The following is a 19,728-nucleotide window of genomic DNA, read 5'->3' as shown; positions in this document are numbered from 1 at the left end:
AAAGCATTTTAGTTGACAACAGTCTTGTATTATAGAAGGATAAAAAGTAAGAAATGGTGCAAATATCTGTGTATTGAGCTATGACTTCAATGAATAGTGAACTTATTGGATCAAAATATTACTCTTGAACTAACATTTGTTAATTGAATAGATTTGTTAATTGAATAGTGAACTTATTGAGTCTCGTAAGGGACGGCCTGGTGGTGTAGGGGTTGGATTTGTGACCGTAAGGTCATGGGTTCAAACCCCCGCGCCTCAGGTCACCTGCCACACATGGTTCGCCTAGTGTGACTTTCCCGTAAGGCCTGGTTTGCAGGGAATTTATATGTATATATATATACTCATAATGCTATGAAATTTAGCAAAGAATTGTGGTGATGGTTTTCAAGGGAAAGTTTACATTGCTTTAGGTTATCACTAGTCTAAATGTTGAAGCCGATTAATCAACTGTGAAGTCTAATGGAAGTTTTTTTTTTTAACACACACCGCACACACTCACACCCCCAAGAGAATTTCACCCAACACATGCACACACGCATCCACCCAGGATCGAACCTGGGACCCAACCCTCAAGCGAGGGATGTCTCACCGCTTGATCTACAAAGGTTTGACGAAGTCTAATGGAAGTTTTGCCCAATGAGTCGAGCAGGAGACTAGGCTACTTTGTGAGAAGCCTCATTCCGACGACAAGAAGCTACCTTGAGAAGTCCTATTTCAAGGTCAAAGAGAAGGCCCACAAAATACTCAAGAAATCTATAAGAGCCCGCAAACTTAACAAATGAGTGTGTGATAAATGAGAGGTTGCAAATAATTGAGGGGATTCAATGATTTAATGATATGTAGGATTTAAAGAGAATTAATAAGGAAGAAAGAGGACACAACCAACAACATCCCAAGGTTCCTCTTATCATTTATTCTCCCTTCTTTTTATATTTTATTCTTTATTCTTATTTTGCACCTTACTTTATCAATTTTAGTCCATGCTCGAGTTTATTCAATTGTTTTAGCTCGAGACTTGTCGGGAGGCTTTCTTAAGCCAACCGGGAACCTATGTGATTAGCCTTTCGACGGCTTAAAACGCACTAGTCATCCAAAAGCCGATTTTCATCAGTAACATTTCCTCAATTATTTAATGCAACTATTAGAAAAGGGAGAGAAAAAAATAATGTGGTTTTCTTGTATATTTATTACATCTTGCCTGTAGTGCGAGATAGAATGCAAGAATTATTGAGCATAATATCTTTAAACATAGAAGGGATAAATTGTAAAATAAAATAATAGTATAGTGGCAATTTTTGTTTGATATATGTAAGGACCATGTTTACTAAATTTAAAGAAATTAGTATATTAGTATATTAATAGTATGGTGAAGGTACAAGGATATAATTACATGCAAAGAACAAATATTTCAGTTAAACGTAATATAATTTTTTTTATGTATGCAAACTAATTAACGGAATATAATAATAAGTAATAAACTAATCAATGAAATATAATAATTCCATTCCATCTAATCCACTAAAGAAAATATTTTCTAGCATCGTCTTTGCTTTTAGAAACGGGATATAATTTTCTGGAACCGTTTGAATAGATTACTTTATCCTATCATTAAAGGTTTAATGATTTATTTAAATAATAAAATTTTCACGTATCATGCACAATCAAGTAGATTTTTTTTATTTTCTTTTCCAAAGTGAAAATAGAAAGTATTATGTTAAAATTAATTGTGTTCAATAAGTTATAAAGTATCACTTCAAGCATTAGTTTATTAATTTGTCATCAATTAAACTACTTATATGTTATTTTAAAAAGATAAAAAATAACAAAGAAAAACAGAAGACGATTTAAAGAAAAATGAAAAATAATAATAATAAACGAAAGAAATGAATGTTCCGAAATGATTATACAATATTTCATGTATGTGAAATGGCTAGTATTTTCGTAATTTGAATAATAATAATGCATTGTGACTTTCTTCAACATATAAAATAAAAAAAAAATAATAAAATGTAGAAAAATCTATACTCCTCCCCACTCGTATGTTTTTTAAAGTATAAGAAGTTACAATAAAAAAATTGCCAATATAGACAACTCTAAAGCATGAGCACTGAAGGTGCTCATAGAGAATGCTTGCAAGCTCATAAAGTAGACCACCGTGAAGGGAGAATAATGTCAGGCTGGTGCTAAATAAGCACCTTCCCATGTAGTGTATATGCTGGCCCCCACACACAACTAATATTTTGAATTGAACATTTTAATATGTTTTTATTTAATGTAGTAATGTTAAATTATTTCATATACTACTTCCATCCCACTTGAATTGTCTCAGAACTAAAGAAAAATAACACTATACATTTGTTGGGTTAATAGGTGAGGATTATTTTTTGGCACAAAATTAATACTCCCTCCGTCATTCAAATCTATGCCCACTTTTCTTTTTGGGTTGTCATTGAAAAATATTCTTGTTTTCTTTTTAAATAAAAAATAATTATATTTATGTACTTTCTTTTACTATAAAAAGAAAAAATAATCATTATTATTCACTTTTATTAAAATTCGTGTCTGATCAAATGAGCATACATTTACATGACAGAGGGAGTAGTATTTAAATAATAATAGTTATAATATTCTTGTGTGTAAAGACCTTTTTGGATGTTACACGCATAACCAACAAAGTTGGAGCAGAAGTCCAAGCAACAACCTAAGAAACTATAGGGGTGTTTGTTTATGGGTTTTAGTTTTTAAGTTTGAATTTTCTAATAATTAAAAGTTGAATTGAATAGTTGTTTGATGTGATATAGAAGGAGGTTGATTGTGATGTTTTGAATGTAAAATAAATTTGTAGTATAATGTAAAAAAAAAAAATTGTTTGATGTGATACTTTTGAAAGAAAATCTGAATAGTAAAAATTATTGGTAAAACTCACAAAAGAACGCAGCCTATGGATTTTGTTTTCCTTGATAGTTTTTTCTGGTATAACCGCTGTATTCCGCTGCTTTCCAGAAGCTTCTCAACTTTTGTATATTCACTTAACATGATATCAGAGCTTAAGGCACCTTCAATGGTTGAAAAAGGCATTTGATGAAAATTCAGCTTCATCTTTCTACATAAATCCCAACGACAATAATTCCAAAGTTGACATTTAACCCGAGCTCACATATTCAAACTATCACACTTGAAGCAGATTATTTTCGCTTGTTGTATCCATTTGAAAGAAAAGGGGATTCCTTAATAACTCCATCCTAGAACCCAAAATCACTTATCTTGCTCGAAGTGTTTGGACCCAATGGAACAACCTCACTGGGGCATGGCTACCCAAAGCAATCTCACTAAATTTAGTGTCTTACCATTTTCTACAATAGAACAAGTGAAATATGGTCAGTGCTTCAGACTTATTTCTTAGTCTCGTATGATAATCAAATGTCTTATACGAAGGGAATTGTCCTCTTTCTCACTCAAGGTACAAGAACAACTGATGTCTACTACACAAACATGATGATGATTTGAGAACAACTTCATCACTACAGTCCTTCACACTGCAAATGTGGCTTATGCAATTAGAAGTGTTTCCGGACGTATCACCTTCAATAGAAGAAGGATATGTTGTTCAAATTTGAATGGACTTCATGAGCATTACGAGCTCATTAGGTCATAGTTGCTCAATCAAAGACCAACACCTACCCTCATCACTACAATGTTATCATTTGAGATGAGTCTCAATATAAACACACTACACAACCTTCATGGATTAACTCCATAGTCATGGGAGCATCAACTCGTCATGCAAGCACTTGAATTGTTTTCATTGTGAAAATAGAGCATATTAAAGATGTGTTATCATTTGGTCGGCTTCCCGAAGGATTTGAAGTTCACAAAATCTCCTAATGCTCATTCGGCCACCAATCATGTCGCGAACAACACAATTGTGGACTCAACATCAAAATAGTCTAGTATGACTTCATAACAACTAACCACTGTTGTAGGTACTCGATAAGAGATATGCCGCTCACTTTCCAAGCTCCAAGTAGGGACAACCACATGCAATGGCTGAGGAAGGGCTCTAGCACATTAACTCGTCTTTTTTGGTACCTCATTTCTGCAAACTTACTCTCTTTTCAATCCATCAATTTCTTTAATTGTCTTGACACATCCAATATGGATTGTGGATACTAGAGCCACAAGCCATATTTCAAAAGATATATCTTTATTTCTTCCATCGTTAAGCTATCATTGGTTGCTTTGTTACATGCCTAATGGAACATCCATTCTAGTCACCCACATAGGTACAATCATCCTCACTGACACCATTACTCTTGATTATGTCTTGTTTGTTCCCAACTTTAGCTACAATGCCTATTTTGTTCTTCTCTTATTTGGCGTAATCGTCTTGGTCATGCCCTAGGTTAAGTACTCTTCCACCTAAAAAAAAAAAATATCTCCAACACCACACCCGTGGCATGTGAAGCTTATCGCAAGGCTAAACATAGAAAAGAATTCCTGGTGCGTGCCAAGAACACCACTACCCATTCGAGCTTACTTATGTCGATATATAAAGGGCCTTATCGAGAAGAGAATTTATGAGGACATAAGTATTTTCTTACTATTGTATGATTTTTCCCGCTTTACATGGACTCATTTGATGCAATCGAAGGCTACACATCGCAAAATTCCATCGTTTTGTCATTACACAAGTTTAATCATTATTAGTCTTATTATCGGATGATGGTTGCCAAATTTAATCAAGGATCATGAGACTAAAATCATTCACCCGCATTCATGTGTGGCAACTCCACATCAAGATGTTATTGTTAAACGCAAGCATGGCCATTTGTAGCATGTGCTTTGCTTTTCCATGGCTCACTTCCTCCTAAACTTTGGAGCGAACATCTAATCAATGGCTTACTTGTCAAGTTATCCACTATGCCACCCTATACACTTTACTTCATCATGCTCCACCCATATAGGACCACCTTCGAGTTTGCGGTTGTTTAGTTTATGTGTGTACCATTTTACATCATCAAAAAAATAAATTCGACAATCATGACCGTGCTTGTGTTTTTGTATGGTATCCAATGGGTATAAAAAAGTACAAGTTCTATGACATTGAAGTTGGGTGTTTGGTTGTTTCCAAGGATGTCATTTTTTCATATAATATAATCCCTTTTCACAACCGAACAAAGTCCGCTAGTCACTATCTTCAATCATATTCTTCAAATGATTGTAGTTTTGACCCTCTTCTTCTTGTTCAAAGTTTACACATATCCATTTATTTATTCCTCTGCATCTTCGTCTCACTATCCATCTCCTTCTAATTCAGACCAAGCGCCACAAATTGATCCATTACAAGAGCAACATAATGTGTTGCATATTCCTTTCACAGATGATCCTTTACATAGCTCTCCACTTCCTTCTGTCACTCACAATACCATACCTTCCAAAACAAACATCTACCCTCTCATCTCTCCAATTATATCCTAGACCTCCCAAGTACCCTATCAGCCTCACACAAGGCCACTATTTCTTGCCATTTTCCTCTGCTTCTTGCCATTTTCCTCTGCCTGAGCCTGGTTCCTTTGCGAATACTATGGCACTGAATGGATTAAGGCAATGCATGCTAAGTTGGAAGCTTTACATAACAATAGTATTTGGGAGGTTATTCCATTGTTATATAATCGATCAACCATTGGTTGCAAATGAGTTTTTGAAACAAAGATACAGGCTGATGGTTCACTTGAATGATATAAGGTACGACTGGTGGCAAAAGGCTACAATAAACATGAAGGCTTTGACTATCATAAAATCTCCCGCCCGGGAGTGCACCATACTATTGTTCATCTTATATTTGTGTTGGTTGCCTCCCAAAATTGGCGGTTGGAATAGCTTGGCGTTCCCAATGCTTTTCTAAATAAAGTTGGATGAAGTATACATGGTGGTGTTTAAAGGATATAAAAGGCTAACTGGAAACACTATAAATTCCAAAAATGTTTTTCGGTTGACAAAGGCATTGTATTGTTTGAAACAAACTTCACGACAATGGAATGTCAAGTTTATCGAGGCATTGATACAAATTAGGTTCAACAGCTGCATTTTGTTTCATGTGCACCTTGAATGATGGAAAGTTTATTATTCTATTGGTTTATGTTGATGATCGTATTCTTGGTGGTAACTGCAAAAAGGGTATCGATGATACTATTTCTCTATTTCAAGCTTAGTTCAGTTAAGGAAACCTCACTTATTATTGGTGTTGAACTTACTTGGAGTGTTGATTAGGTAAACTTAATATCTATCCAATTTATTACATGATTATGTGTGTAAAATCCTATAGATACCTATGCTTATCACCAACTCATCAGAGAACTTTTTTAGCTCACTTTGACCACAGTTGATATTACATAGGTCAAATTCCACTCTACGGACTGCATAAACCATCGTGTGAACACATGCAGGTTGTCCCGTGTGTGTTGTGATATTGGAAATGCAACCCTAGCATAGGATTGCCTTTCCAACTGGATCAACCTTGGAGTTAACAAGCAATTCGGATAGTGATTGTGGAGCTTGCGGTGAGATCGCCATCGGTGATTGGATTGTGTATCTTTTGTGAGGATGCTTGATCAATTGAAGATCCAATAAACAATTTGTGGTAGCAAGGAGCTTTACTGAAGCAGAATATTGTGAGCCATATTTGTGTAAAATCATATGGATTCAAAATATGTTACCAGAATTGGGCATACAAGGTTCTTCCACACCATTAGTCGGAACCCTGCTCACTATGATCAAACTAAGCATTTTGATCTTGACTTGGATTTCGTTTGAGAGAAGGTACAAGCCAACCTTTCCCCCACACATTTTGCAAGGGGTTGTAAACTCAAAACCAACAGAGCTTGAGCAAAAGTGTGACACCCAGCCCGAAGCCACGCAAAGTTAAGACATGTCGGAACTATAGATTGGCCCCACATTTAAGGATGGAGTATATATATAGATTAAATGTTAAGATTTAGTGTGTGTATATATATAGATTAAATATTACTTCCTCCGTCCTACATAATTTGTCCATATTTTCTATTTTCGTCCGTCCCACATAATTTGTCCTTTCCTTTTTTGAAAAATTAATTATAAACTTTAATTATATTTTAAAATTTAAAATTTAAATTTTTTTAATCTTATTAAACTATTTAGTTATTTTAATCTTAATTTATAATTATTTTTACTAAATAATAATTATTTTTACTAATACATTTCTTAATTACTTACTAATTATATTTTACCTAAATTCCCGTGTCTACAGTAATACACCCATATTACATGGGACGGAGGGAGTAAGATTGAGTGTGTGTATTTATATAGATTAAATGTTAAGTATACCAACCAATAGGCTCCCTCTAGATAAGACTTTCAAAGTGTTTTCTTTTCGATCTATATTGGGTTTGGAAGTTTGGATTTTTTATTAAATATTGTTTGATCTATTATATTGTGAGAAAAAATATATATTTCTTCATAAATGTGGGATTCAAATATGAAAAGATTGAAGGAAAAAAATAAATAAAAAAATAAAAAAAATAAAAAAAAAAAAAAAGGAAAAGAAACACACCTTTGGATGTTATATTCTAAAATACTCCCTCCGTCCCATCGAAATTGAATTATTTGATTAGGGACACGGTATTTAAGGTAAGGATATTTAATTAATTAATAATAATTAGTTATGATATTATTTTTTATATAATTAATAATATTTATAGTTTGAAAGTAAATTTAATATATATGATTAAAAAAATCAAAATATATGTTTAAATATTTAAAAATTCTATAACAATTAAAAAATATATGTAATATGAATATTATTTTGTAGATAATAAAATTTTCTATAATACAAGTAAATAAAAAATATTTTTGTTTATTTATAATTAACATAAATCAATTTTATAAAAAATGTGTGGTTTCAAATATAGATAAAAATATTTTTTTTTGAAAAAAGAGATAGAAACAAAGGGATTTTGAGTGGGTCCTACGTCATTTATGATGTTATATGTTATATAATTAATTAAGTTGATTTATATTTTTTAAATATGTTTAGAATTAATAATTTTTACCAAAAATAGAAATGTGTCAATTGTTACGGGACACACAAAAATGAAAAGTGTCAATTGTGGTGGGACGGATGGAGTATTTAATGTCATGTTTTTAAAAATAAAAAATATATATATTGTTGATTAAATAATGTCAAATTTTTCAAGAATATGTATGTAAACATAGTCTAATTAAGAGACTCCAAATTTTAGGCGGTTAATAAAAGGGGTGTGTCAAGACATGTTAATGATCCCAAAATCAAATAGCTAAGTGTTAAATTTAAAAAGGGAAATCCTACTGATGAAGATTAACTCTCCTCACTTAAATCTCTCATTAATGAGCTAAACTTCCAAATTTCTAGCCAAATAGATATAAGGAGGTTATGACAGACCAATGAAAGTTAGTTCATGACTACAACTGATCTAAATCTTCGGATTTTGCACCTAAGAATATAACAAATGGTTATATTTCATGTAGGGACATTAGTTACTGTTCATTTATAATCATCTACGAATTGCACGAAATTTCGGTCAGTAATGAAGTCAAGAACAGCCCGGCTTCGAAGATAAAGGCAACATAAAATATAGCAACATAGAAAGCAAATATATAGTCTCAAAAGCAAAATACAAAAGCAGTCGTGAATGAAAAATTATACTAAATAAAATGCAAAAGCTCAAGGTGAAATAGTACCAAGAAGTAAGCAAGTAACAGGCCCAGTTAAGTTAAACCAACAGCAGTAATTCAAACATCATATAATAATACCATATATTTTAAAAAATAAAGAAAGAAAGAATATTTAATAACATAAACAAGAATCTCCCTCAAGAAATGAGGGCTTGGGTTGGGTTGGTTATCTAAGTTTAGCTTATTTCAACAGTTATCCATTAAACATTTAAAAGCCTGTCTGGTGAATCACACAACCAATAGGAGACTAGTACAAAAAAATATAATATTAAAAAAATATATAAAAAGTGTTAACTAATTAAATAATGATTATATATATATGTATATCAGTATGATGTAATCTTTTGCTATGGTATTAGCGCTACGGTGTGAAATATTTATGCGGTATGAGATATGCTCAGAAAGTAGCTCAAAACGGCACCGTCTTAAATCAACTATGTGCCTCTGCCAAAGTCATGTGTGGACAAAAGAAAGCAAACAAATATTTTTTTCCTTCTATGGGAAGGAACTAATATCTGCTGACCAACTGACACTAAAGACTGTGCTAATTCAAAGATCAGTCCAAAACGTTTCTTATAAATCAAGTATGGAACTCAATTGTTTAGCCATGTCCATCCATATTTGTTAATTTGAAGAACTAAAATGGATAACCACCAAATACGCATAGGACAACGAACATCGAATACGAAGGCGCTAATCTGCTGTTATAGAAGAGAAGAAAACGAGAGAAAGCAATTGGAAGATAGGAAGAGAGTTCTATTCACTAAATCAGCGCTTTGAAAACTTCTAATTTGGGTATACGAAAATTAGGGTTCTAAATTCCCCTAAAATGAGTCAACGAAGAAGGGGAAACGCGAGATGCGATCTCTGCCATGTTTTTTTTTTTTTTTTTTTACAAAACAAAATTAAGAAATAACCAATCGAAAAAAACAAAAAAAAAAAAAAAAATCAGCGACCAACCTGTTGGTGCTACAGTAGTGGTAGAGCTTCCCTCGACTCGAGAAGATAATCACGCCGACATCGACATCGCAGAGCACCGACAATTCCCTTGCCTTCTTCAACAATCCGTTCCGCCTCTTTGAAAAAGTGACCTGGCGCGCACTCTTATCCTCGATTCGCTTAATCTCGAGCTTCCTCCTCCCCATTTTTGCTCCAAATCCTCCTCGCCACCGCTATATGTATATATATAGAGCGTGAATCGGGCGGAGGCCGTCCCTATCGAAGGAGAATCGGAATCAGGGTTTGTGGTGGGTTTGAAGCTATTTGCTATTCTCTCTCTCTCTGTATTTCGCCCTTTCCTTTTTAAGTACACTTAGCGTAAGCACTGTAAATGTTATATATATAAAACACAAACAAACATTCCTGTGCCCCTTTCATGAATTTCTTCACATATATACTCTCTGTATATATTATATATATACATATATTTAATTATTAATTAAATAATTAGAAATGTTTCTTTTTTTTTAAATAAATAATATAAGTGGGGATGAGAAAGGAGGATAACTGCCGACTAGTAGCCCACCAACGGTAGAAGAACACGTGGCGCAACGAGAGTGCAGGACACGCATCCGCCTACGCTGTGTACTCGTGGATCAATTTCAACGGTTCAGATTACCTTTGCTTGGGCGGTTTAAAGCCTCTGACACCGCCGCCTCACCCTCGGCCGCCGTCGGAGAACCACAAAAGCTGCTGCTTCACTCGCCGGAATATATATACATATTTTTTTAACTGATTTATAAATGGTAAATGAAAAAGTAAACGTGGTGCAAAAATAAGTAATCATAATAATAATAATACTAATAATTTTGATTTTTTAAATGGTAAATGATAAAGTAAACAAGTAAAATTAATAGTGCTTCCGTTTCTATAAATTGTCTATAATTTTTTATTTTTATTCGTCTTCATGTTATGTTGTCATATTTTTTTTAAAATATAATTATATATTTTAAATTTAATTTTAAAGTTTATAATTTATAATTTTTTTAATTTTAATTTAATTATATTAATTTTAATTTATAATTATTTTATTATATAGTAATTAGTTTTACTAATAAATGTTTTAATTATTTATTAATTATAATTTCCTTAAATTTTAGTATTTACAGTCACGAGAATGGAGGGAGTATTTGATGAGTTGGACCAGCAAATAATTGGTGTATATTTTTTTAGTTTTTATTTATTTATTTTATTTAATCTCCATTTGTTTAAAAAAAAAATATTCCCTTCTTTTCTTAATAATTTATTATTTTTTTTTATTTTGGCCTATAACAAAGTATCTATTTTTTATTTTTTTTTTAGTAATTGTACAATTTATCTAACATTACAAATACCCTTTCAATTTACAATATATTACATAAATATCATTACGTTTATATCATACAATAATAATTGGGATAATTTATTTTTTTTACCTTTATTTCTGTTTTATCTTAATATAATACTAATATTTCTAAAATTTCATACAAAAAGCAAATAGATATATAAATATGGGACGGAGAGAGTACATATTTTTTAAATATATTTTTATGAGTATATAAAATATTAATTTTTTTTTACAAAAATGTATTTTTTGAGAATAATAGAAGAACACACTCTACTTCTACCTTTTAAATTCATATCTATTTAAATAAGTATATATTTTCTGTTTTTACTTTATATTACTTTTTTTATTTTTTACTGTGCATTCTCACGATTAAGAGAAAATTAAATTATATTTCATCAATTTACTTGAAATAAATTTTTTATCATTTCGTTTATTCTATTAAAAAATATTTACTCCATCCGTCCCGTTGGAAGGGTGGCGTTTGCTTTTTGCACGTAGATTTTTAATATTAGTATTATATTAGATTATAGTAAAAAAAAAAAAAATATCCCTATTAGTATGGTGTAATATAAAAGTAATGATATTTGTGTAATATATTGTAAGTTGAAAGGGTATTTATTATGTTAAATAGGTAGTACAATTACTAAATTAGGAAATGTTAATCGTATTTTGAGACGGATGAAAATAGAAAATGGTAACCTACGGAGAGAATATTTTTTATTATAATAAAAAATAATCATATAATATTAATACTAAAATACTCTTACGAATTTTTTTCTAAAAATAACATATTTTTTCAAAAAAAGTGATATATTATAGTAAAATACTCTTACGATCAAAATATCTCTATTTTGTGTAATTAATGTGAAAAAAGTAAGGATAGTTTTGTAAAAAAGTGAAAAGCTTGTTACAAAAAAAATAAAAATGAGACTAGTGTTATGGGACTGACGAAAATGGCAAAATGAAACTATTGTTTTGGGACGGAGGAAGTATTACTCTTTTCGTTCCAAAACAATATTTTCATTTGTTATTTTTGTCTGTTCCAAAACAATAGTCTCATTTCTATTTTTCATAACAAGCTCTTTATCTTTTTATAAAACTATCCTCACTATTCCACAATAATTACATAAAGCAGAGATATTTTGGTATTTTAAAAATATTTCTACACTCACTATTAATGTAATACTATTAAGTTGTGTTTGGTACAGACAAATGAGAACATAGAAATGTAAATTGTATCATTTCTCTTATTTGTTCGAATTAGAGAAATGGAACTTGAGAAATAAATCATTTTCATTTCTCTATTTTTATTTCTCTGTTTTTGGTACTATTTAATTTTTATAGTAATTTTTTTAAAATTATATTATTTCAATTTTATAAAAAACAAGTTTAATTTATTGTTAAACTATTTAATTTTTACGATCTTTTAAGAAATTGTATTAAAATATAATTTTAAAAAACATCTTATATAATTTATAATTTTTATAAACAAAATTACCAAAAATATTTTTCATGAATTCTCATCTGTTAAAACTCTTTTTTTATCATGTTAATCATTTATTTTTGTTTGATCATTCACATAGCTGTATTTTTTTATATTTCTTAACTGAATTCTCTATTTTACAGAGAATTAATTCACATTCTCTGCTCAATTCAATTTCTCTCCGATTCCATTTTTTACTCTAATTTCTCTGCAATTCCATTTTTCACTCTAATTTATCTGCAATTCCATTTTCTATACCAAACTTCTCCTTATTCCTAAATTATAATGTCCATTCCAAATGTTTCAATTGTTTTGGATATAGTATTATTTAAAAATACATAAACTTTGATTAATAATTTTTTTAGAAAAAAACAAAAAATCAAAAGCTATAAAAATCATCAACTATATTATTATTACTCACTCACTCTTCTCCATTCAAATGATATTTTTAAATATTTTCGTCCGTTCATTCAAAATATATTTTTCTTATTTAATAAAAGTAATTATACATTAATATTAAAATATTTTAAAAATTTTATTTGAATTATAAATATATCATTACATATACAATTATTTTATACATAAAATTTAAAGATAAAAATATCAAAATCTCTTACATAATTTTATTAACCAATAAAATATAATTATTTATTAATCTATTATAAATTTTCGAAAGCAATTATTGAAAAGGGACATTGGAATATTATTTAAATTTTATTAAAAAAAAAAGAAAGAAAGAAAAACCAAAACAAAAAACTCGAATAAATACAAACCACAAATAAACACGCTCTGCGATCATTATAAAGAAACTTTGGAGATGCTCTGTTCTGAATTGTGAACTCTGTTTTTTGGAACTGTACTGCTCTGTCGGGGTGTACACGTAAGCAGACAGCTCACCAAGGCTCTGTTTGCCTTGCTACTATCTTATGTGGGGATGATGTTTGTTTCGCTGTACTTTGGTATGTCTTCAAAATAATACTCCCTTCATTACAATACAATAGTCTTACTTATTATTTTTGTATGTCTCGAAACAATAGTCCTATTTTCATAAATAATCATATCACCATAAAATTATTTTTACCTTTTTTATTATTATTACACAATTGCCACTACTTTTTACACTAATATACTCACAAGGACAAAAAAGTCATTTATCCATACTTTTTATCAATATTTCATAAATCTCGCTTCCAATACAATAAGACTATAATTTTGAGACGGAGGGAATAATAGTAAAAATATTGAACTAATAATTTAATGTTATATAAATATATATATATATTTAATGTGATTTCAAAATAAAAATATTTTTAAATAAAGTTGTTGAGTACAAAAAATAATAATAATAATAACAATAATAATAAATAATAGCAGTAGGATTCTGAATGGGTCTAGATATAAGCCAAACGGCCCAGAAGTCGGGAAAAAAGAAGTCGGACAGACGCGGAGGTCTATCAAGAGGAAGGTCGGGCAAGGAAGAAGTATGGACAGACACGAAGGTCTGTCAAGAGGAAGGTCGGGCAAGGAAGAAGTATGAACAGACGCGGAGGTCTGTCAAGATGACAGTCTGTCCTTCTAAGTAGATAAAGGCAAATAGAGCCGGTCGGTTGCTCTGTGGTCGGGCCATAGTCGGTTGCTCTGTGGTCCGGACCACAGTTGGTTGGTTTGCAGTCGGGACCGAGGTCGGTTGTTCTGTGGTCGGGATCACAGTCGGTTGTTCTGTGGTCGGGACCACATTTGGTTGGTCTGCAGTCGGGACCGAGGTCGGGACCACAGTCAGTTGTTCTGTGGTCGGGACCATATTCGGTTGGCCTGCAGTCGGGACCGAGGTCGGTTGGTTCGTGGTTGGGACCACAGTCGATTGTTCTATGGTCGGGACCACAGTCGGTTGGTTCGTGGTCGGGACCACAGTCGATTGTTCTGTGGTCGGGACCACAGTCGGTTGTTTTGTGGTCGGGACCAATTTGGTTGGTCTGCGGTTGGTTGGTTCTCAGTCGGTTAAATAGGTCGGATGGTCCAAAGTCGATTGAGCAGGTCGGGCGGTCCGCAGTCGGTTGAGTTGGACGACACGGACGTCGGCTGATATGCAGGTTGGACGAAAGGCATTTCTGGAACGGTTCAAGTAGTGAGAGGCAATTCTGGGGCGGTTGGAGGAAATTGCAACCGGCGAACGGTTGAAAGTCGGTTAACACACGTGTTGACAGAGGAGGATTTTCTGGGCCGTTGAACAGCGGTTGCTGCAACCGACCAAACGACGGTTCAAACCGTTTTTTCAAGGGGTTATTTAAGGATTCCGGTCTGTTCTGAAAAAGCATCTTCAATCGACATCAAATTCAAAAGAATTGCTTTTGGGGATCACCACTTTATTTTCCAGTCTTTTATTTTATTTTGTTTATGTATTATATAGCATTCCTAATTTCAAACACTCATCTATCAAATTTAAAGATATTTTCCATATCTTTAAATTTTACTTTTTATTTGTTGAAAAAATATATCAACAAAAGTATATTAAGTATTAAATAAATGTAAGATGTAATATTTTAAATATATATATATATATACTCTTGTTGAAAATTAGTGAAAATAGCATGTTGAAAACGTGACCAAACAAAAACACTCCAGGAAATTGATGATAAATATGTGGTGCGGATTTCATTTTGTTACTCTGAATTTAACTAATACTGTGGTTAATATTATAGTATAGGCATACACAATGTGTGTTTGTCCGGGGAATTGAAGGTTGAATTTTAGAAGTTAAAATAAATAAAATTTTGAATTGAAATAATTTTTTAATATAATTTAAAAGTATATTATGTTTTGTAAAAATAGTTTATTTGTATCTTATATAAAGATTAAAAAAATAAATAAAAAACAAAAAGGTAATTTGAAATTATTTTTAAAAATTTAATTAGTAATTAATGATGATGAAAAGTGAATATAATAAAGTCAGTAACAATGATAATAAATAAATATTGAATGACGAGTAATAATTAAAGTATTAAGAATTTAACGGATATATTAAAAAGAAAAATTAGAATAGATTGGACTATTGATGTTTTTAGAATTTTTTTAATAAATAGTATTACATTTGTCCGGTTTTAAGGGTTCAGTTTACTTTTTACATATTGATATTTGAATTATATAAAAATATAGTACAAATTAAGAGAAAAATAGCAAAAATACTTCTATTAGTGTCTTATAATATTATTATAACAATATTTATGCAAAAATTATATTACTAATGATACTTTTAATGCTAAGTACAACGATGCAAAACGTAAATGAGATACTTAGAGGAGAGTAAAAAGTTTGATCAAAACTCTCAAACAAATGCAACCTAAAGGTTTGTTTTGACTTTTGATCTATTGAAATCTATTTGAATATACTTGGGTTGTGTTTGTTTGGGGGATTTAATAAGATTTCTACTATTCATCCAATTCTTTCCCCCCAAAAACATCAAATCAAACACCTATTTTTTATTTTTTATATTATACTAAAAATCAATTTTACATTCAAAACATCACATCAAAACCTATTTATATCACATCATACAACTATTCAAATTCAAAATTTTTACTATTCAAATCCCAACTCAAAATCCAAACCCCCAAACAAACACACCCTTGGTATATGTTACGCTGCGTTCTTTGTAGATTTTTTACAAAATTTTTACTATTTATTTTTTGTTTTAAATATATAATTCAATGATTTTTTTTAATTTTTATATTATATTAAAAATTAATTTTACGAGTAAATATTAATTCATATTAAATCAAACAACCATTTAAAGGTGTATTTGTTTGAGGGTTTGAATTTTAAGTTGGGATTTGAATGGTAAAAATTTTGAATTTGAATAGGTATATGATGAGATATAAATAGGTGTTGATGTGATATTTTTAATATAAAATTAATTTTTAGTATAATATAAAAAATAAAAAATAGGTGTTTGATTTGATTTTTTTTTGTGAAAAAAATGAGATGAATAGTATATTTAAAATTCAATCCTCAAACAAACATACCCTAAATCAAAACTTTTACTATTCAAAAAGCCAAACTCAAAAATCAAATCTATAAACAAACACGCCCTTAGATTTTTGAATGAAAATAAATCGTGTATATATAATATAAAAACAAATGAACATTAATGTATAATAAGATATTTTGAAAGAAAATAAATTTAGGGTGTGTTTGTTTGAGGATTTGGATTTTGGATTGACATTTGAATAGTAAAATTTTTTTAATTGGAATAATTGTATTAAGTAATATAAATATGTAGGGTAAACTGTTTTTTAGTCCCGTAACTAGACCCCCTTATCATTTTAGTCCCGTAAGTGGAGCATGTCGCAAACTAGTCCCATAAGTGAAAATTTTTTGCAGTTTTAGTCCTCCGGCCCCAGAGACGCTCGCGTGGGTCGCCGGAGGTGACGTATCCGCCAGGTGTTCCACCAGGTCAGCGACATCTGGCGGACACGTGGATTTATTATTATTTTTTTAATTTTTTAATTTTTTTAATTTTTTTAATTGGACCAAATAAAAAAATAAAAAAATGCAAATAAAAAATAAAAATAAGTTTTAATAAAAAATAATAATAAAAAAAAAATCCACGTGTCCGCCAGGTGTCGCTGACTTGGCGGGACACTTGGCGGACAAGTTACCTCCGGCGAGCCACGCGGGCGTCTCCGGCGCCGGAGGACTAAAACAGCGAAAATTTTTCACTTATGGAACTAGTTTGCGACAGGCTCCACTTACGAGACTAAAATGATAAGGGGGTCCAGTTATGAGACTAAAAGAACAGTTAATGTGATGTTTTGAATGTAAAATTGATTTTTAATATAATATAAAAAATGAAAAATAAGTGTTTGATTTTATATTTCTTCGAAAAATCTTTTGTATTAATAGTGTAAATCCCCTCAAATCCTTTGAACAAACAAATCCTTAAATTTATGTGTTTTAAAAAAGTTTACCTAAATAAATATATTTAACATACACTCCTACTTATTATTTTGTAGTATAATACAAATATATATATTTATAGATAATATAAATTAGTTTTATATAAAAATATATATATATATATATCTATGAAATTTTAAATAAACATCAACGACTCAATATATATGTTTATTTAAGAGATATACAAATATAAAATTGTAAATGGGTTTCTACTTTGAAAATTTTTGAATGGTATTTGAAATATAAAAAATATATGTATATATATTCTTTTTAGACTATATAAATTATAATAATCTAAAATTTTCTTTTAAAAATATTGGCTATGATTTTTTTATATTTTAATATTTTTCTTTATTGTGTAATCTTGTTATTTTCAATAACAATATATATTTTTTTATATGAAACATCAAATTTAATAATTATTTCATAAAAAATTACAAATAAAATAAAATAAAATAAAAATGCATCTATTGTATTTATTATCTAATCTTTAGAAGTCTATTCAATTGAAATCTTTTGTTTTGATGTTTGTAATATAAAAATAAAGATATAAATTTGATTATTGTTCAAACTTTCATAGTTCATTATGTTTCTGCATAATTTCAACCTTTTTATCTAATCTAGGATTGTCATCATCCAAGATCCAATATAAACAGAGGACCATTATATATTATTTTTATATATAAGATTTATTTTATATTTGTAAAATATTAAAAAAGATTATGTTATCATATTAGATGCAATAATATATATTTTTATGAGATATGTTTTCCAAAATTAACAATAATATTATGTTAATTATGACTGCAGTATATACATTGGGAAAAAATATTATCCACTCTTTAAAAATTTGGAGTTCATTTTCAATTTTATTTTTTTAAAATTTTTTAAAATTTTTTATGTGTGTGTGTGTGAGGCGCATTAAAAAGGAATTTTAGATAAAATTAATATTAATACTATTATTAAAAACTTTGCATCTAAAAATGCTCTACAAAATTATTTTATCTAATTATTTATATTTTATTGTATACAAATAAATAGCATTATATATATATATATATATATTTTGGAGTTCTTTATTTTTTTAATATGTTCCACTCTTTGTCGGTCTTGATCCTCAAGTCCTAGCCTCTTCTTTTACCTACATTCCTTTTGCTCGACGTGGAGATTAGGGGTGGGCACGGTTCGGTTATTTGCAAATATGCAGGTATTTGATAATCGAACCGAACCGAACAAATACCCGAAACCGCGAACCGTATTCGAACCGAAAATTTCGGTTAACCGAATTTTCAATTAACCGAAAATATTTGTAGTATTTGCAAATAACTCGAACCGAACCGAAATTAAGAAAAAATATATAAAAAAATTTTAAAATTTTAATTAAATAAAAAATATTTACAAATATTTCAAATATCCGAACCGAAACCGAACCGTATATAATTATTAATATAAATTTTAAAATATAATATTATAAATACATAAATATATTCGGTTCGGTTAACCGAACCGAAAAAAATATGAAAAACCGAAACCGAACCGAACCGAACAAATATCAAATATGCAGAATTTGTATTCGAACCGAATTTGCTCGATTAACCGAAAATTCGGTTCGATTCAGTTCGATTCAACGGTTCGACGATTCGGTTCGATTTTTTTGCCCACCCCTAGTGGAGATGACAATTTCGGACCGGCCCAGAATTTCTATATTTATATTTTTAACCGTACCTCCATTTGTTAATATATTTATAAAAGTATTTATTTTAAAATATATTTAATTTTACTAAACTGAGTTGGACGGGCGCGGCCCAACCTTCATAGGCCCGGAATCAGCACTGTTCATTTGGTCGTGCCGGGTCAGTATAATCTGAAATTTTTCAACTTCAAACATAATTTTTTTTGTACTAAATTTTGGAACCGTTTCAAGTAAAGTCATTCTTGGGCTTGGGTAGCCTAGGCCACACTCAGGGCCCAAATGTTTTGGGACTTATTGAAAGCCCATTTTCATAATATATATATATTTATGTATGTATAACTATAAGATATATATTATATATTAAATTTTATTTGGTTTGTATTTATATTTAAGTTTTTTTATTAGATATTAATTAAAAATGGTATTTAGTTTGAAAAAAATATTAAAGATCAAATTTTTTTCATAAATACATAAATAATAATAATTTTTTTTTCAGGGACAAATAAAACACTTTTGTTTGTCGCC

General features: G+C 30.1%; 1 protein-coding gene across 2 annotated transcripts in view; it reads right to left on the bottom strand.

The window, feature by feature from the left end:
- Positions 1-10,121, bottom strand: part of LOC127241379 (MADS-box protein EJ2-like) — a 31,159-nt gene extending 21,038 nt beyond the window's left edge. Inside the window, exon 1 of one of the 2 annotated variants that reach the window (XM_051260401.1) lies at positions 9,709-10,121. In XM_051260401.1, coding sequence (XP_051116358.1) covers positions 9,709-9,893 — 185 coding nt within the window. In that variant the 5' untranslated portion in view covers positions 9,894-10,121. The remainder of the gene's footprint in view (positions 1-9,708) is intronic. The other variant, XM_051260400.1, reaches the window with a different exon arrangement.
- Positions 10,122-19,728: the final 9,607 nt, after the last annotated feature.

This window comes from Andrographis paniculata, unplaced genomic scaffold (assembly GCF_009805555.1).
Source record: "Andrographis paniculata isolate CXL003 unplaced genomic scaffold, ASM980555v1 Contig82END, whole genome shotgun sequence".
Classification (NCBI taxonomy): domain Eukaryota; kingdom Viridiplantae; phylum Streptophyta; class Magnoliopsida; order Lamiales; family Acanthaceae; genus Andrographis; species Andrographis paniculata.
The sequence above is the reverse complement of the archived record's forward strand: the minus strand, read 5'-3'. Positions and strand labels throughout refer to the sequence as shown.